The sequence below is a fragment of the Symsagittifera roscoffensis genome, chromosome 5, assembly GCF_963678635.1.
Source record: "Symsagittifera roscoffensis chromosome 5, txSymRosc1.1, whole genome shotgun sequence".
Taxonomy (NCBI): Eukaryota; Metazoa; Xenacoelomorpha; order Acoela; family Convolutidae; genus Symsagittifera; species Symsagittifera roscoffensis.
Window position 1 is genome coordinate 12,557,579 of NC_087066.1, and position 20,945 is coordinate 12,578,523.

At 38.8% G+C, this 20,945-nt stretch overlaps 2 protein-coding genes across 2 annotated transcripts; both read right to left on the minus strand.

Annotated features, from left to right (window-relative positions):
- Positions 1-1,490: 1,490 nt before the first annotated feature.
- Positions 1,491-11,058, minus strand: LOC134846971 (uncharacterized). Its single transcript, XM_063864434.1, has 2 exons — positions 1,872-11,058; positions 1,491-1,695 (listed from the first exon to the last, which is right to left on the minus strand). Exon 1 carries the CDS (start codon positions 11,016-11,018, stop codon positions 1,971-1,973), a length of 9,048 nt encoding a protein of 3,015 aa, XP_063720504.1. The 5' UTR covers positions 11,019-11,058; the 3' UTR covers positions 1,491-1,695; positions 1,872-1,970.
- Positions 11,059-12,388: 1,330 nt separating this feature from the next.
- LOC134846115 (WD repeat-containing protein 3-like) lies at positions 12,389-19,858 on the minus strand. Its single transcript, XM_063863333.1, has 2 exons — positions 18,233-19,858; positions 12,389-13,852 (listed from the first exon to the last, which is right to left on the minus strand). Exons 1-2 carry the CDS (start codon positions 19,832-19,834, stop codon positions 12,779-12,781), a joined length of 2,676 nt encoding a protein of 891 aa, XP_063719403.1. The 5' UTR covers positions 19,835-19,858; the 3' UTR covers positions 12,389-12,778.
- Positions 19,859-20,945: the final 1,087 nt, after the last annotated feature.

Sequence of the window (20,945 nt, forward strand, 5' to 3'; positions counted from 1 at the left end):
CCTTTTTCTGAGCTTTGTCAAATTTGTAGGGATAGGGAATGATCCTGCTTCATATTTCTAGGAGCGGGCCATTTTCTAGAGTTCACTTGACGTAATTTATTTATTAAGATATGATTGAAGGTCTTTAAGACAAGATTTTAATCTTCTAGTCTGAGTTTATCTGGCTTCTTTGCCAATCGCCTTGTTTTGTTGCTTAAATTCGGAGTGCAAAATCCATGACGCCCTGCGGGAATACGGTGCCTTGCTGCCTTAAAATGACGTTTCTTTGCTTATTTTCAGCTTTGCTTACATAGTTTTTATCAATGATATTTAAAAATTTGCTGTGAGTTACTCCGGTAAAATTGCCCCAGTTAGCTATATTAATTTGAATGAAACTTTTTCTTCTGCAAAACGGTATTTTCTCTGCAAAGGGGAGATTTTGTAAACCCCGTAGATGGTCTGAGCCCAAATTCCAAGTAAATAAGAGCAAGAAAGATGATGATGCTAGAGATATCCGGGAAAGAAGATGAATTCTTTAAGGGAAGTGAAAATTGAATCGGTTATTTAAGCACCATGGAATGAAGAGGAACTTGATGTTCTTGTGTGCTTTACTCTAATCATTATCAGATACCACAGTAACCCAAAGCTCGAAAAAAATAACCCAAAATGCTGAGAAAAAAAAACTTTAAAATGAACGGCGCAAATTGCTCTAATTGCGAAGTTTATTTCAATTTGCGCTAAATCAGCAGTTATTAACTAGTATTGATTGAAGTTTGTGAGCGCCTGTCCTGCTTCAAAAAATTTGAAAAATTCTTAATATCAAGATTACTGTTGGTAGGGGCTTTGTGATCTCCTGGCTTTTGTTGTCGAATCAAAAACTTGACACACTTCTTGACACAGGCGAAGCAAGTGACACATTTGGAATTAATTTATGAAATCCATTTTCGGCAACCAATATAAATTTATTTCTGAGGGAGCGCGCAACACATTTTCGACTTGTTTTTTAAAAAAAGTTAATTTTTTTTTTGAAAATACGCCCCTCCCCCTCAAGACAATCCTAGATCCACCTCTGCAGGAAATCCCACCTTTTAAACTTCCGTTCATAAATGCAAAAGAACATCGGCCGACCAGCTCAAAAAATAGTGCGTTCAAATATTCGCCTATCACCTTTCTCGACCCCGATCCCAACGACGTCTTAAGCACAGAGACTCTTAATGGAAGATACGCAATGAGTGAGGGAAAAAATGAGCCAGATTCAAAATTGGTTCGACAATGGAAAAGGCTAACTTTAGAGCGCAATGACTTTCAATAGCTCATCTGAAACTTCCCAAAGTACTTAAATGATATGATTTTCCTTGTTCAGCTAGCTCTTACCCAGTTTATCAGAGAGACTACAACAATTCATATCGTTTTTTCATCGAAATTTACCGAACATGTCGGAACAGTGAAGATTTGTGCAAGATTGGCACTCAAATTCTTTCTGATGGGACAAAAAAAAGGTAGACTGAAATATGAATTAAATATTTTTGACATTAAGCTCACTTCAGAATCTATACACACTTTAGCACCTGATAATACGATTTAATTGAATTAAACATAAATGAGTCACGTTAATCTAGGTCAACCACCAACCGATTAGTATGTACAATTGCGACATTTGATTCTCCTTAATTCCTACAGCTTCCTCCACCACTCTTTTATTGCGTCCGATCTCAGCTGAAATACAAAAAAAAAATTTCACCGATTTCCCATAACCGACTTTAAAAAAAGCAAAAAATTTGAATCTATAATTTGGCAAATTTAGAAGTGCTGCGAATTACTTGGCTGATTGTTTGCTGGCCGCGAAAGGAAAACAAAGATTTCAGCAAAGCAAAAATACAAAAAATACTAACCATTCCTGGCATTCGTTGAAAAGATCCGATACACAGAACCCATTTCACAAGACAATAAAGCTGCAAACACTCAAAATTTCTTCGAATATCAATTTAATCTCAATGGACAGGTGTAGGCTGACTATTGGGCTGCGTTGAGTTATAGCCAGGGTCATCATCTGGTTGCGGCATGGGAAATGGGGGAGCCTCGCTCGAGAACGTCATCGGCGGGAATGTACTCGGTGGCATAAATGAAGGCACTGGCACTTGATTGACACGTGTGTTAACCTGGTTTGAAGATGCTAATACATCTACGTACTTCGATTTAGCCAGTCCTTTTCCTCTGGAAAATGGGTTTCCAGGAGCTACTGGTGGCATCATAGCAACTCCAGTATTCGAAATAGGAGCAGAGGTGTTTGCATCATAGCCATTAAAATTCTGCTGCGTTTTCGCTGATTCGTATGTGGCGGCGCTTCCTGTTGATGGAATTGTTTTGTCATTACTTGGTGGCTGAGGCATCGCAGCCATAGGAGGCGGGGGCGGTAACTCTTCTTCTTTGCTATCTTTCGTTTTATCCACCCATTTCCCCAAATCCTTGTCAAAATAGAAATCCGTGCTGTTATCTTCAGGCAGATGCATTTGATTTGGCAATGGCAAAATGCGGTCAACGATTCGTTTGGTGACATTTTTCATTCCTAGTAGGAGCCAGGATGGTTTTCGGACTGCAGGTGCAACTTTTGCTGCGGATGGAGCCGGGTCACTTGATGATGTTTTGTTCATCTCGTTCGTCGGAGTCGCTCGGTTATCATCATCATTTTGCTCATCAGCTTCTCGAATCAGAGTCGTATACTTCAACGACATCGTGGACATTTCAGAGCTAGCACTTGTAGGGCGTTCTGATGTTCTGCGGATTCTCTCGGCTGTGTATGGACCAGCGTTCATTCGATTTACGTTTCCGCCACCTTCTACAATGCCAATGATTTCACTTGCCTCAGATCCTATCGATTCACGGAATAGGTTTTCACGCTTTCTGAATGGGGAACCTACACTGTTCACGCTGTTTGACGATCCTGAAAAATATGGCTGAACTTTGAGCTTCGGTGTCTGCTGAATGTTTTGATACTTCTTTCGATAATCTTGTTCTGTGACACTCGGGTCAAACGTACTTCTCGTTTCACCTAGATTAGCAGTACTACTTGGCATGTCGAATGCAACAGTGGATCTATTGTTGGCACCACCACCATTCGTGAAACGTTGAGCACTATAAAAATGAGAGCTATCTGTTGAAGCCATTTTCAAGTAATTCAAATCGGCTGTGCTGTCTGCAAAAACATTGGGCGATCCCAGATCTGAGCCAGCAGCTTCTCTGTTCTCAATTTCCGCATTGGGTAACTGAACGCTCACTGGAATCGAGGTTTCAAGACCAACTGATGGCATATTTGTATCATAAACTTCTACTGGTTGTTCCAGGGTACTTGACTTTGAAAACATGCCAGTTTCAGTAGTGGCACTACTATTATATCCTACAGCCTGCTCGTAACTGAAATTTCGCCCATGCTGTTCGAACAAGAAATTGTCATCTAGCCTCTGAGAGCCTATCAAAGATCCGGTATTCGCACTTTGACCAGCAACGTCCACTTGGTAACCAATTTCTTCGGTTATAGACGGAAAAGTGTCTCTACATCTTGGAATGGGGATAGTCAGCGCTTCAAGGTGAGACACGAATTCGAAATTCGGCACTTCGTTTTCGACAGAAGACTTCAAAAAATTGCAAAGTTCGACAACCTCTTTGATGAAATGTGTCGTGAAATGGACTGGATTTCTCAAAATCTCCTTTGATATGTCTTCACAAAACTCAAAAGATTTCAGATGTAAACCAAATTCTACATACTGTTTCGCGATCAAGAACTTGAAATTTTGCAATGAGGGAAAGCACACATCTTGTCCCTGGTACCTCAAGTGAACTGCGAATTCAAAGCACAAACTGAGAAAGATGCTTTCGAAATCGTTCATGGCTGCCGACATTGTCTTGGCATTGGTGCCCAGAAGCATCAATCTGGGATCCGACTCCCAAGGAAGAGCAAACTGCAAACCTGCTAGAACGTAACATATCTGCGCAGCAATGCTCAATCCGTTCGCTTCTAAAGCGTTCCCAAGTATTGCAAAGCAATGCTGGTTGTAATCATCATCTGACGTCTGATTTGACAGCATTATGGCAACGTGTTGCTCCCAGTTTTTCCAGCAATCTTTCAGAAACTCTGGAGAAAAGGTTCGTTTTTCTTTCAGAAGGATGAAAGTCTGAAGAGGATTTGTCACTCCTTGAATGCATGTTTTGTCGAATGACTCCACGATCATGCGTTGCATTGGGGAGCTATTTCCAAGCACCGAAAATCTTAAAGCGAATCCCCACAAATTATGCTCGCTTGTATACTGTAACAGCTTGTTTTCATCGCCCAGCATCGCGTAGCGAACCATGTTCGAATGATCAGTTTCTGTCGTCAATGATTCGCAGCTGTTTATCAAACATCTGTTGTCATTTGGCTCAATTGCGTCCAAGATATCAAAATCGGTTAAATCTTCGTCGTCTGAAATATCATTTAAGTCGTCGTCCAATAGGATTCTAGCAACTGACGAACCACTTACAGCACCGTTACTTTCAATTAACAGAAGCAAGTACTTGATTAATACTATTAAGTCTTTAGAGATGCCATTCTCTGCATTGGCTAAACGATGATTCAAATAGGACTTCACGTCTGATTTCATCGACCGATCTCGGCTGAAAGGACCTGGAAACTTCTCTACTGACTTGGGTACAGGAATTACGCGTGATGTTTGAAACATTTGAGCTCTTGATGCATTAATGTTATCAGTGAAAAGAAACCGTCCATTGGCCGAAAACTTTGCTACTGAGTGGACTGATGCGTACATTTCTGGCGTCTGTCTGTCTTCTGCTAGTTCATCTTTCGCCTCATCGTCTTCGTTTTCATTGTCATCTAAGATGTCGTCATTGTTAACTGATGTTGCTTCACTCATAGATCCAAACCTAGTCGTTCGTCTAGGCGAAGATCCTTTACTCCTCCTAGCCATTTGTAAATAGTTCATGTAGCATTGCATCTGGAGCTGCCAGTGATAATACATCTGCATTTGGTTCATCATCATCGGGTTTTGGTATGCCATTGGGTTCTGGTAAGGTGAAATCGGAGGAACGTGAACAGATAAGGGTGCACCCAAATTGGGAGGCGGTGGTGTCATGAAAGGGTTGTTAATTGGGGCCATCTGTCTGGGCTGGTATCGCCCATCAGGCGTGTATGAAGTAGGATATACTCCAGGAAATGATAAGTTATGATTCTGATATTGTTGTTGGTGTTGAGTGTATCCAATATCACTTTCTGTAAACGATGAATTTCGGCTGAGCTGTGATACATGGTTGCGCTGTCTTGAAGGTAAAGTATTCGCATTTTCAACTCGATTGGGAAACGCATACCCAAAAGTTTCTGTGGCTACAACAGGTTGAGATCTTGGCTTCGCTGACAAATTTTCAGTACTGCTACTGTTACTGTTTTGTAAGTTTTCACTTTGGTTTTGGACCGCTTCGATATTACGTTCATTTTCAACTAATTGCTCTGAATGTGTAACATGTGTACTCCTCTTGACATCATGCTGTGGAGTTGTTTTAGGCGGTATTGAAGAATAATTGACTGGTTTTGTTATACTATCATTGCTGTTATTCAAGCTGCCAGAATCGCCAAATATTTCTCTCGAAACAGGTAACCTCTTCTGAGAAACCTTAGTCGACGTTGACATAACACTTATGTCTTCCTGAGAACTTTCTGCTCTTAAGTTATCGTTCTGATGAAACTGTTTGGTTTTTTCTTTATCTGGTAAAAGTTTAATTGCACCAATGTCACTTTTTCGGTGACTTGGTTTTAAGTTGTCATTTGATACTTTCTCATCACTGCCTCCTAAACTTTTTCTTCCGTCTAAAACTGGCAAACTCTTTTTCCTAGATCGCTCTTCCGTGCCGTTAGTTTTAAGCAGTTCTTCCGTTTCTTCAAAATCAATGTTGACGAAATGAAATTTCGACATTTTTTCAAGTCCTGTCTGCGATACAAGTTTCGAGGCAGGAAGTCTCGAGCAAGACTTTCTGAGAGCAAAAGATGGCGATATTTTCAGTGTCCTGACATCAATTGGTTTTGAGCCACTTTCGTTTGATGTCAGCAAACTGCTTTTGTTCAATTCAACTTCAGGCTGCAAATGTTTTATATGTTGGACTGATGACAAAGGCGTGGTTTCAATTGTTCCTTTATCTTTGTTCTCGGGAGTTTGCAGTTCCCATTGACTTCCCGTTGCTTCACTGTGTGCAGCATTCAACTGACTATGCTCATTTAGATTTTGGGGTGACTCGTTTGCGTAGGTATTATCCTCATTTACCAAAAGAGGATGTTGATTTTTGGTTTCAAAATCCGAAACGGCGTTTAGCGGGACTATTTTGACTGCCTTCTCGTTTTCATTACTTTTCCACTCTTCATCCCAGCCATCGTTCCATCCATTTTCCCAGCCATTGAACTCTTTTTCAGATGATATATCGACACCCGTTTGGTCTAAATCGGGAACTTTAGAACCACCTTGAATTGGTTCAGTTTCAGTCTGAAACACTCCAGTTTCAATCACAGCCGAAGAGTTCACAGGTTCTTCATCTTCGTTCACGCTTTTGTTAGCTGCTGAATTCTGTTCATAGTCGATAACTATATCATCCAAATTTTCTTTCAAGCTACCGGAATTTTCCATTGTATCACTTGGTGTTTTGTTTGAAACATTATTGTCATTAATTTCCTCGCTTTCAGACCAATCCCAACCAGACGTTGAACTTATTTTTTTATTCGCACTTGATTCATCGTCCCAGCCTTGCTCTTGCCACTCTTTGCTGTAAACATTTCTTTTGTCCTGTATACCCGTAGCAGTATCATCATTTCTAATGATTTCGTTGATACCATTTGTTTCCCAGCTTGTATTAAGCATATCCTGTCCTAACTGCAGTTGTACTTCAGCTGCTTCGATTTCTAGTTCTCGTTTTGGATTTCTTTCAAGTTGAGCGTAAGCAGCGTCAAGTGTGGGGTTGTTCCACGCAGCATCGCTCTGGTATGAACTTTCAACTTCAGCATTCACTGGGTAATTATGCGGGGAGTATATATCTCCAAGAGTTTCGACCTCTTTAGATCTCTCTTTGATCTCGTTTTGCTCCTCTGATTCCCAGAAATCTGTATGTTTATTGCTAAATAGCGTAGGTTCCTCCCACCCTTCCCACGCGTTCCAACTATCTGTCACTTCAATGCTCTGGAACAGATTTTCATGATGTTCTTGATTCGCAACTGTCATTTGAGTATCCTTCTGATTTTGAACATTTTCAGAGGTAAATTGAGGAACAGTATCGACATTTGACTTCAGGAATTGGACGTCCTCGTTATTTGTAAGTCTGACTTTTCCTGTATCTTGATGCAAGCTCTCTGATACATCTGCGTCAAAATTAGTTTCCCAATCGTAAGAATCTCCCCAACCAGTTGAAGACTCAGGTAGCTCCACTGGGACGTTTTGTTTGAAGCTCTCTTCAACTCCTGCATCCTGATTTTCGTCTTCAACAAATCGTACTGTGTTCATGGAATCTGAGCTGTACTGATTAAATTCGTTCTTTTCAATGATATCCGTCAACTCGATTTCAATTTCATCTTCGGGTTTCAATTCAACTTCATTTTTACCATGGACCAATGGAGCATCACTGTAGTCTTCATTAACCAGCCACGATTTCTGTTCAGCACTTGAATCGTACTCTAAATTCCATTCCGGTTCATTCCAGGTACCTTCAGCGTTCGCCGTATCTTCCTCTTCAAAGTAACCAGAATACCTGTCCGCTTCAACATTTTGCACTGAAGACTCGATTTCGGTTTCGTTTGAAGTTTCCGATTGGAAAATAGTTCGAGAATCAGACCACGTATTCAAATTTTCAGAAAAGTGCTGATCCCACTGAACTGAAACGACTTCTGCGGATTCGTCCTTACTGGAGTCATTATGCTTCACAGCCTGATTTGGAATCGAACTTTGGATGTGGAATGACTTGTCAGTGTGAACTGAATCAACTCCAATAACGAGTTCTGGGTTCTCTGTAGGAATAGATGAAAATGTTACTTCACTCGTATAACTCGTCGAGTCAGCTTTGTTAGTCTTAACTTCTTCGGCTAGTTGCACTGAGCCATTTGACTTGTCGAAATTCCAAGAACAATCTAAGTTCTCATCACTTTTACTGTCTTGAGATTCGTCTTCGAAGTGGATTCTTCTCTCTGTTATAATTTCAGTGATAAGTCTCTCATTGTCATTATTTTCTTGGCGCTCACTTCTCGGAGTAGTTTCTGGAGTGAGATCATTGTTATCTCCGACGGGAAGCAGGTTCTCCCTGACCGATTTGCCATCTTTCACTTTCGCATGTGCATCTTGGATGGATCCACATAAATCCTCAGTAGTCATATCCGGTTGCTCATTCCTCGGCCCTGTTCTTTCTACTTTCTTTCCAGACTCCGAGGTTTCAATGGTTACGCCATCATCTGAAGGAGTTCCTGGTCCAGCCGGTAGACTCACACCTGAATCAACTTCACAATTTTCATTTCTGCCACTTGCGCTCAAACCCTCATGGGAATTTTTCAAAGCGCTCCCATTGTACTCATTTTGATTGACTTCATCTCCGTTGAATTCGAAGGCCGGTTGCGTTTGATATTCGACTTGACAATTCGTGTTTTCAGTCTCCTGGTTCGGGTGTTCTTGACAGTAATGGGCAGCTTGCCATTGGTAGTACCTCTCAGCGTACACCTGTGAGACTGTCTTCATTTGCCCAATACACTCCGTGTACATGCTTATGACATTGTGATCTAATAGACCTTCTGTGTCGACAGTGAACGGTTCAGATTCGGAACTTGCTTCGAGATCCAATCTACTTGCTTTTGGTTCAATTTTCACATTTCCTGGACGCGTTTCGACATCAGTTTCTATCTCACTTACAGGTAGTACGTTGTGATTCGAAAAGGAGCTAACATTTAGGTCATCAGATTGGTTCTGAAAGCTCTGAACACTTTCAAGTTCAAAAACGGCTGGGACATTCTCAACATCATTGGCAGTGGATATTTCACCGTCATTCCATAGCGTGGTTAGATTTTCATCTGATGCACTCGCGGCCATTAAACCAGACTCCACAGTTCCACTGTTTCTTGATTGTTTGGCATCTTCAGAAGATTCGATTCTTGGCGGCTCTAGAATTTTTTCAAAGTGGTTCTCGTTTTGTTGCATTTGATTTCCAAGATTGTTATCTGTCAGCTCGTGGTTTTGTTCAAGATTATTATTCGTCTCGCTGGATTCTTTAATGTCTGGGTTAACTTCTTCATTTGAAGCCTCGAATTCAACTTGTTCAGCGTGAAATTCGTCGAAATCCATGGACCAGCCCCACACTTCAGCTGCCAAATTACTTTCACAATGATTCTCAGAATTCAAATTCTGACTTCCGGAAGTATCCAACTTTCGCTCTGATGTGGATTCGAAAGCATTAGACCCTTGCGATATCTCCCATACGTCGGGCTCAGTTCTACTCAGAGAATGATCATGAACAGAAGTTTGCTCATAAGATGGCGTCGGGTATTCTGAGCTGTACATATTGATCGCAGCTTGGAAATCAGAATTGATGTGATCGAAAACATCCATTTCGTTTTTCACCGTGTCTTCGTTATTTGACCGGTCGCCCCCACTGCTTTGTGAAATCGGTTCCGAGAGGGGTTCTGTTAGGACATTGCAGTCATTTGACGCCTCGCTACTCACTGAATTCACGTCAATGTTGTCATTTTCAACGACGACACCACTTGGCAACTTCAAGTCATTGTGTACACTTTCCTTATTAGGTATATCAGAAGTTTCCGACTGTTCAGAAAGGCTGTCGTTAATAGATTCAGTTTGATTATTTTCAGTTTCTGTCAAGCCTTCAATTCGACCGTCGCTGCCATTTTGTGGAATCGAATCATGAAGCTGACGCCGGTCTTCTAATCGAATCTCCGTTTGAGGCATGCTGCCATAAAAACTCTCATTTTCTTGCCTTTGAAAGCTTTGGTACTCCCAGCCGCTACCCCAACCCAACCAGCTATCTTGATGAACAAAATTTTCTTCTTTTTCCGTGTTTGTCGACGTTTCCCCTCCCCACGCCGAGTTTGAATAACTATTATTTTGTAATGAGGTGATTTGATTACATTGCGTATTATCTTGCGTTCTATAAGACAACGTACCGTTAAGGTTATTTATAAGTGAATAATCATTCGAACTTGTAGTTGAAACTGATACTGAGTTTTCTGGTTGCTTCTTAAAATTTTGATTTAAAGGCTCTGAAGCCTCACTTCTTGCCGAAGTTTCTGAGCTTAACGCACCATTGAGAAAACTAAGATCAGAGTAGACCTTGCCAGTACCATCATAGTATCCTGACCCTCCGCAATCAGGACATGCATAATGATAGTGCGCTTCGTACGGTTGCGTTACCGTCGCTTGTCTGTGCTCGCACAATAGACTTGTTGTTGAGTCCGAATTGGAAATAGGACGGTATGAATTTGTCGTTTCTGCTGATACTGATGATGCTAATTGATGATTTGATGAGAAATGTTCCTGCTCCAAAATATTGCTGACTTCACTTTCATCACCGGCAGAATTCGAATATCCGTTTTTGGAATTGGAATACCAGTATTGGTTATTCGCATTAATTTTGTCATTTTCATCATTTAGTTGGTTATGATTAGTAACATTATTACTAGTCTGATAATCATGACCTTGAGAATATTGCTGCTGCTGCATGGCATACCATTGCTGCCATTGACTTTGCCACTGATCCCATTGTTCTTGGTCGATATTCTGGCCGTAATTTGCTTCACCATTAAATGAGTTTTGCTCATACGGCTGTGTCATATACTGTTCCATCAGATAATTTGGCGCTTTCTTGTCCGGCGAATGACCAAATACCGGTTTGCTATTGGTGAGTTTGACACAGTGTATACTACTGTGCGGTGATGATTCGGTTTCAATTGAACTTGAGTTAGTGGCAGAGGGTTTGAATCGATGATGCTCGTCTGGAAATTTAGGACGCCTTCTAAGAGGCATCACATCTCATTCTCCTGTGTGCTATCCTACCCAATTTAGACTATCTGAAAAACAGTTAATCACCTTGAATTGACCTTAATTGTCACAGAGACGAATCGGAGCTTGGCAAAACTTGCGATACAACACACACACAGTCCTGAATCTTCTAACCAGCCCAAAACGTCTATGGAATAGTTTTGAATTTAAACGAATTCGAAAACAAAACTAATCTATGAAAACTGCAAAAAAAAACTTTGAAAACCACCCGATTGGATAAATCTCATCAAATATAAATTTTCTACACAACGATTGAAAAAACACAAAATGAAAAATAAACAAGAATAACCGGTTACTGTGAAAGAAGCACAGAATGATTTTACAATAGTCTTTAAAAAAGTTGAAAACCTGCTCGCTCGCTTTATTCGCTCGAATATAGACTAAAATTCAAAAATTTCAAACCTGTTTTTCTCATACTGGGACAATCACGATTAAAAAGGCTTTGATATGACATATTACTCAACCCAATCCGATGATTATTTGTGGTAACTGATTTTGCTTGGAAAACAGAAATTCAAAACACACCCGAACACAAAGTTCCTCTCCATTATCAACGGTCCGAACAACTACAAAAAACATTCATGAAAAAAAGCACAAACTCACATTTTCAAAAAAAATCATCAAACAGAAACAAACATACTTTTGACTCTCGTGCTACTTTTGCCAAATTCTTCTCAAAAAATAAGCATTCAGGTTCAATTGAAAAAATATTACGGAAACTTCAAATTGTTTTAACAATTTTGGACATTTGCAACAATAGACAAAGCAATTACAAAGAAGTTGCTCGAACCTAATTTTGAAGCTAAAAAGTTGCTAAAGTTGCTAAAAACGAATTAAAAACACATTCAGATGAAATTTTGTCATTAAAAAGAAAAACCCAAAAAAATCAAACTGAGAACAAAATGACTATTTTGAAATGAAAAAAAAAATGAAATCCAAGAAAATCATAAATCTCGAGACAAATGTAAGAATCACGATAATTATAGAAAAATACCCACGTCAACTTACGCTAGTAATTTTTTCTAGGATCAGCCACGGGTATTCAACTTCACGACGCTGACCGATAACTTGAATGATTACCGGTAAACTTTTTGTAAAAAAAATTAGAAGAAAAGAATTGAGTTTTGAAAACATTAACTATTCATTTTCAAGTTAAACAAGTTAATCGCATCTGAAAAAACTAGCAACATTCATTTTCGGCCCAAAATTGCAATACAGAACTTTCGCCTTACAACTTCGCTAATTGCACGCTCTTGTAGTAGGTTTTTTCTTCAACTTATGTACTTTACGAACAAGGCATGTACTTGTTGTATAAAGTATAGCCCAAAATCAAGAAAAGTTACCCAGTTACTCAATTACATATATACATAGAAATGATCTTCTATCTATGAAAAAAAGTAAAAGCTGATTTTTTCTAAATTCAATCCTCATTTTCAAAATTGAAGACATCATTAGATGCGTAACCGTTCCAGGTGCTTATAAAGGCAGCAGTCAGCAAACGGATGGACGAGTATGAATTGATCTGCATCATGCTTATTTGAATGTGAACTGCTCTGGAAAACATATAGTACTCGATTATAAAACCCAAGTTACCGCAAATGTTATTCAGCAAAATAGAAAACATCCACATTTCATGGGCGCACTAGACAAGCTCCTCCTGACTTAGGGAGAAAAACATCAATTGAAGAGTTCAATTATTTGGTGGCAATTTTTATCTTTTAACTTCATGATACAACAGTAATCACAGCTTTCGCTTTGTCGCGTTTTCTTCTGCGCTTGCTTTTCTCTTTGAATGTTTCCGTTGCATCTGCAAATAATCTCGTCTCTTCTTTCGCCTCTATCTGAAATTTCAGGTACTGTAATGCAAAAGTATTAAACGCTATTCTGTCTTTAAATAATTTAATCTGAGTTTGCAAAGTTGATTTGCAAGAGAAAACTAAAGCCGACAACTCTTCATTTGAAACGATCCTCGCATGATGAATTCTTACCAAGTACAAAACGATTCTGCAATTTGTTTCAATTTTCAGACCATGAGCTATAAAATTTTTGCAACACAATTCGATCAATCGCGTCGCATAAGAGAACGGCAGCATCATTAAGCTTTGCTCTACTTCGCTTGAGGTTATTTTTGACACAGCGTCAAGCAGATATTGATTCGAGGTAGTTCCCAAAGCCTGCAAGATAGGCACAAGTTCGCCTGCAGATTGTTGTTCACATATTTCTAATCGCTCCATCAGAAGTTCCGCGCCTTTTAATGTCTCAGCGGTCTTTCTTGACGCTAGCGTGGTTTCTGTTTCCTTCGACAATTCAACTTCATCTCTGTCTAAATTGTCCTCAATTTCCTTATTAAATTCTAGCTCACGTTCGTTTTCTTGCTCTTCCTCTATTATCAAAGGTTCCATGGTCCGCTCCCAGATTCTCAAGGATTTGTCGGCTCCAGAACTGACTACGAAGTCTCCATCAGGTGAAATTGCTAGCGTCCAAGCTGGGCTCTTGAAATGGGCGCGCAGCGTCTGAATCAGTTGAAATTTATCCGCATCCCACTGTTTGATTAGACCATCTTTACCGCACGAGAAAATGAAATGAGTCTTCGGGAGGAATCGGACGCAAGTTATGCTGTCTTCGTGTGCAAAAAGAGATCGATGACAGTCTCCGAAATCCATACCCCATATCTTCATGTTTCTGTCGGCCGATCCGCTGACTAGAAGCTGACAGTCAGAGGAGATGTCAATACTCACTACTGGCAGTTTGTGACCGTATAGGTTGAGGAAGAACTTCAAAGTGTCAAAGAAGAACACCTGGAACAAACAAAAAACATGAACAAATCATCAACCTGTTGAAATTAGTTTTGGAAAAACGTTTGTTGAGGAATTATGTTGCATTACCCAAAAAGCTATATTGCATTATTTTTAAAGCGTCCAACAGCATTTTCTATTCCATGAATTGAACAATTTGCAAACCTGGGAGTACCTTAACAGTGCCCCACCAAAGAGTCGAGACTTTCAAATTTAAATCATTCTCGGGAAGTTAAAGATATGATTTTGAGCAGTCATATTTGCCAACCCAAAGAGTACAGTGACATCATCCCCAATGAAAAGAAATCAGAAGCCGTCCAAAGTAATATTCGAAGCCGTCTAAACTCTTTGTTAGTAAGAAAACAGTATCATTGGAAGAAGAACAACAAAAGAGCGATGTACGGTTTCACCATTCTACCAATATTCAGAAGTACCCGAGATCCTTGGGTAAACCGTAAATGACACGCCGGTAAACCGTAAATGACACGCCAACAACATCATTCGCTATGGAAGCCACGATTATTGTATAAGAGCAGCAAAATGCCGAACTATCCGAAACGAAGAACAGCACGAGGAAGCAGTGAAATACTCGTTTTGAAATTATAGAAGGAGCTAGAGTGCTTGGATCTATCATTGGACACGAGCAGAGCTGCGAGAAACTTCATGAAAAACAACTCAACCAACACAATAATCTCTTACACAATCTATCAAAACTTGCAAAGAAGTCGCCACCAAATATATCATCATGCTATACATCATGCTATAACTTCATGAAAAATATTTTCTGCGCCCCTTAAAATGAGCAGCCTCAAAATCAAACTGCCCATAGACTATTCCAACGACTACTAATGGTCAAAAGAAGAACATCACATTTCAACACCAGGGAACCAAAAAAAACGAAAGCAAAAAAACAGGACTCTTGGAACGTAAAAGAGAAAAGAATCAAGGAAAATCCTCGCGAAAATAAACTACACGGTGATCTAGGCTTCAAACGACGGGGCGTCAAACTATCTAAATTCTCGGCCCTTAACTAAATCCATTTGGAAACAAAAGTATACAATCAATTTTCAACTCGCATAAATTATTGTGCCTCATCTGAAGTGTTAGTTATCAATTTTTTAAAAAGACAAACAACAGCAAAACTATATGCAAAAAAAATCTTCCGGGTAAACTACAAATCTCGCCTATTCGCTTGCGGTCCTGTTTGTTCAGATTGAAACACAATTTCAATCTGAAGAAATCAGAGTTCAGAGACAGGATTTACCAGCAATATGGTTGGGAATTAGTCAACACTCCCACTAAATGTGCATACGGAAACCCAATCAGCCTGAAATAATTCTCCACTCCGCCAAAGGAGGTTACACACATAATAGACACAACAAAATCAGAGATTCTATGGCAAACTGATGGACGAGGATAGCTTTGACGTCAAAATCGAGCCCAAGCTTCAGTCATTGCAAGACGAAAGCTTTGTCAAAAAATCATCTAACACTGATGAAGCTAGACTAGAAATCAAAGCCAATGGACTTTGAGGCCCCAGATTCTTTCGCTCGTTTTTCCATGAGTATCAAAAAATCCAAATAACTAGCGATCCAGTGCAGAAATTTCTGCATTTTAAATGATTATCTTAATTATAAGCAAGAAAAACACAGGAAATAATGTTGAACGAAGAAAATGATTTTGATATTTCGAATCACAACTGCTTCACAGTCAAGAAGCTCATGCAAAAATTTATGCAGAGCTCAAAATAATGATGACAGTGTGTCTTTTACAGAAAATTTATTAAACATATTTGAAACAAAACTGCATAAAAAAAACCCTCTTTTTCGAAGAAGTTACATTTATATCTCCCAAATTCCAGAAAATCAGTTGTTCGAGCAACACAGGCTTAGAAAATTTACAACATTGAATTAGACACTAGGCGTACCCAAGAAAACAGCAAAACAAGAAAAGGTGATTGATCATAAATCGGTTGTTTTGTTTCCGAAAAATATCAACCAATTTTTCACCGAAATGAGAAACTACTGGACATCGTTTCTATAAGTTAGGGGAATTATCAAGAGATAGGGCTGAATCAGCATTACAAAGATGATTAGAGCAGAATCAATCAGAAATCGAAAATAACCTTTACTTTTTCCAAATGTTTTTTTTAAAGATCATACGATTATCATTTTTTTCTAAAGAGCGGATAGATTTTGAAAAAGCTTGAATCATAATACAATTTTAAAACGCATTCAAAAAATCAGGGGATCATACCGAATCAAGTACCGAAAACATCACTAAAAAAATAAAAGGAGAACTTTATTTAAATTACATGACATCAAAAAAAATCACTGAATAACCGTTTGTAGCATGACGGAAATTAACAAATCCTTGAATTTTTTGTGAAAAAAGATAATTGATTGGAAAGCTTTTTTATTAAACAAAAGGAGCCCGAGGTTTTTCTTTCAAATAAAACAAAAAGTAGACAAATCATTGTAAACTTGTCTACTGCATGAAAAACATACATGAAAAACATACTGCATGAAAAACATGAAGAAACACAAAACTGAAATTGAATAAGAAATCAGTGCAACGCATTAAAAAAGAATAGAACGGAAGTAACCTGTTAAAAACTTTATTCCAATTACAAAATTAAAAAGAACAATTCACTGCATAACAGTTTGAATAGATAAAAATAACAAAAGAAGGGAAAACAATTTAATAAAAATAGCACACAGCTGCAAACCCTTTTTGAACCCTAATGAACAAATCATTGCTAAGCTTTTTTCCGCAAACATAAAAACAATCAAAAATTGACTGGTAAAATTTTTTCTCAATCCTAGATCATTCAGCAGGGGACAAAATGGAAACTTAGCTAGCCAAAATAGATTTTTGAAGGCAAAAGTAATTGAATTGGAAACCAAAAACTAAACTATTAAAAATCAATTTAAACGCTTCTAACAGAAAGCTACCTTTGACAAATCTGACATTAGACATCCTTTCGTATTCCTGCGCTGTCAAACAAACCCATTTCGAACGGTATAATCGATTATTTTCCAGCCTAAACTGTCTCTGCCGAAATAAACTTCATTCAGTTCGTAGCCAGTTCATTCATTTTTCTTGAAATTGTTCTCTTTACGGTAACTGCTTCTACCAACTGTGCCATGCCCCTATAGCCTCCATCCACCCGCAGAGAATGATGGAGGCTTTTCAGACAGTGGACACCTGAGCCCATGCGTCAGTAACCAACGAACAAGTTCAAGAGGGAATTCAGCTTTTAAATAGAAAACTGAAGCCCAAACCCAAGAGTAGTATTGGTAGAATAATTGTAAAAGAAGTAGATTATCGAAAAAGTATCACCAAGCATCAAAATAAATGCTTAAAATAACCCGGATTTAAGTTTTAAAAAATTATATAAAAAAGTGAATTGAAATAAAACATCCTTACAAAGCATCATTTAGTTCAAACATGCAGGCTTAAATAAAAACAGTGCTATTACGCGCATAACCCAAGCTTGATGCAAATCCGCAGGTTAGCAGTAACTTTTAAACCTATTTGCACAGCATAGCTATTAAAAATAGACTGTAGCTAAAACATGTAGAGATAGCGTAACATGCTCAAACATGTCAACATAGGGACTTCTTTAACATGGCTGGAAACGTCTCGCTCAATTAAATAAAAGATAGATATATAGATAGATAACAAGAAAAACATAAGAATATTAAATTTCAAGAAAAGAAGGTTTAGCTTGTTTACCTTCGCATGCACCGCCGGTTCAGCACAAACACGTAAGAGCCGAATAAAATATTCAAAAAAAAACATTTTCAAGTCCCCTGAAACTATATTGAACAACACTCGCACCTGCAACTACATTGAAAATAGCTTACAGCACAAGCAAAATTTGTGATGTGACAACTAAGTGACAAAACTTGAGCAGACAAACGAAAGCTCGACAAGTCAATTTTACCGACAGAAAATTCCAATTGCAAACGTACTGAAAAAAAACAAGGTCCGGCCGGGACTCAAACTCCTAATATTAGGGTGTAAAGGTGACGGCGTTACCTCTAGGTCAAAAGGTTTTGTAAGAAAAGCGAGTAAGATTTGTAAGAAAAGGTGTTTACAGCAAAAAAGTCCCGATTACAAGACACTTGCTTTCGCAAGTGTAAAAACTTTGAACAATTGAAACGTTGCAGTATATTGGCATTTTAAAGTGTCAACAAAAGTACTTCTTAAACAAGTGTCACGCGAAAATAACGATAATAAATAACGTAAAAATAGAGGGATATATTGATCGATAGATGCTAAACCTACACATGTTTATTCGACAATGAGATTAAAAACACAAAAACAAGGAAAGTGGACTAACACGATGCGTAAATTAAGGTGAATTGCATTACTTACTTTAACTGAGTTGTCTAACAGGGCAGCTGCAATATACTTGCCATCAAAGGACACTTTGATAGCTAATACATCTTCTTCCATGTCCAGCTTCCGTGCAAGAGATAAATTAAGTTCAAGTTTCTCATTTTCCCCTGGCTCAAGCACGTAGTCCCAGAACTTCAGGCACTTATCGGAACCTCCGCTTATTACTCCCTTCATGTTTGAAAATTGATCCAGTGCCCATACTTCCCCCATGTGTGCATCAATAATGTTTGTAACATCACTATTACCAAGATCCATGATGTACAGTTTACCCGATTTGGTTCCGGAGATCACGTGACGGTTTCCTGGAGCAACTAAACTGCAAAGCGCATAACCACTCGGAATAGTTCTGATACATGAAGATTTTGCTTTGCTCCACACTTTAGTAGTTTCTTTAGAGCTTGAAATTATGAGTGAGCTATCATTTGCTATGCAGATGGAACGCACTTCGGACCTGTGACCTAAAAGGTCAAGCGTTTGAGCACCCTCAGATGACGTGTCGTTTACAAGTTTACACTCAATATTATTATTCAAAAGACCAGCGCATACGAAAACTTTCCTCCCCGACCTGACGAGATCAAAACTTTTAATGACCCGTGAAAAAGACACAGTTGGCTGAACTTTAACATGGTCTGAAAACTCCAATGTCACTTCGATTTCCATTTCTTCATCCTGATTTTCGGCTGCTTTTCTCAGTTTCTTGCTTCGTTTCTTCTTCAAAAGATCCAGCTCCTCGTCAGTACGGATCTCAAACATCTCCAACAACGACGATTTTTGAGTTAAACAGTAGAAGCAATTCTTAGACTCTGTTTTTCGCTTCAAAGATAGAACACTGTTGGTCTGAGAGCGCAGGATTGATCCAAGCTTTTGAACTTCTACCGAATTATGAGTTTTACTACAATCATCTTCGGTCGTTTCGATTGAAGTTTTTGAAAAATTTAGAGAGTAGAACCTAAGCTCAGCGTCCTGTGACCCGGAGACCAAAATTGTGTCTTCTTGCAACAATGCAACACATGTGACTTCTGTTTTGTGCCCCACAATTGTTTGAGTGCATTGCTGTATATTTAAGTCCCAGAACTTAATCAGACAGTCTTTTGAGCTTGTAACGATAAAATTTTCTCGTTCAACGAAGAGGGTTTCTGTGATGCTTCCCGTGTGTCCTAGAAGTCTGAAAAGTCCAGCCTGGTTCACTACGTCCCATATGATAACAGCTGTGTCTTTGCCCCCACTTGCAAGAAGAGTACTTTTTAAATTAAATGAGAGAGCTGTTATTTCCGACTTGTGCCCACATAGTACTGCTAAACAACTTGTCGCTTCGAAACTGAACAACCTAATCTTCCCATCACTGTATCCAACAGCAAGTTCATTTCCACCTTTTGACAACTTGTTAACTCGTGCGAACGAATCTGCGCGGTAGCTTCTGAGTATAGACTTACTTCGCAAACTCCAAAGATGTACTACTTCACATGCTGCCAGCAGCACACTATCATTTCCAATCAGTATGCAATCTGTTCCAGAAGAATACACAGCTCCCAGAGTTGAATGGGGTTCCCACTTCAAATACTGCCGAGAACTGACCATTACAAATTCTGAAAAATAGTGATTTTTCTAACAAAATAAATCACATACACGCTCAGACTGTCTTATGACCTTGCTTAAATTAAGAAACAAAAAGCAGGAAAATTCAAATGGTTTATGGAAACAGAAGTAAAAAAAAAGAGGCCCAATGTTTGCAGTCAGTTGAGGGTAGTTTTGGATAATTGCAGTCGGTCGATGTGAAAGCTTGAGTAAAGTTCAAATTAGTTTTCGTCCAAAATGGCTCTTGCAATTTAATAATTTCAGAAATTAAATACGTTAATTTGCAATTAATTTTGTCCGCTAGCATAAAGAGTAAAAATTATTATCTAGAGTTTAAACTATGTATCCCATTTTTTTTTCAAAAAATTGAAAAAAAAAGTAAACAGACTGGTTTTTTGGGTCAAAATAGTGAGATTTTGATCCCACCACAAACCGCGATTTTTGAGATATCGAGTTTTTTAAAACGAAAAAAAAAGAGCAAGTAGCCCTATTTTCAGGAGTGACCTCGTGGTGTGGGGATACTGAGACCCAGCCATGAGCTCACTATTTTTGCATGTAATTAAGTTAATCTGAGCGTATGACCGAAACCCAAAACAGTAACGATTTTGTCGACCCGATGTTAAAGAACCACAAAAATATCTGGTGTGCCAGTCGGTCATATCTGGAAGTTTGACATTGAGGAACACGAAATACGTGGTTTTGGAATGAAGTTTAATTTTTCATAAATTCGATTGGAGCCTGTCACGCTCAGTTTTCTCGCGACAACTGAAAACATCAAAAATAAAATCAGAACAACCGAATTACAATTGCGGGAAAGTTGTCAAATAAACACAGTGGGAAACTGCTATTCGCAATTTCCGTCGTAGAAAACGAGAGTACAGCTGTCCTATCTCATATAGGAGACAGAACAATCACAAGAGCAAATCAAGACTCAGCTGAAACAGAGTGAACCATCAATGGAAAGGTGGACAACTGAAGTCTCCCAATGGTTCAGATCCAAAACTACATTCTTGAATTAAAACTCATTTCCTTGATTGGAACTCATTGTTAGAAAACTTCTTGAGTTATAATCAACTATATTCATGCTAGAGTTATTAATTAGCTTAATTACTCT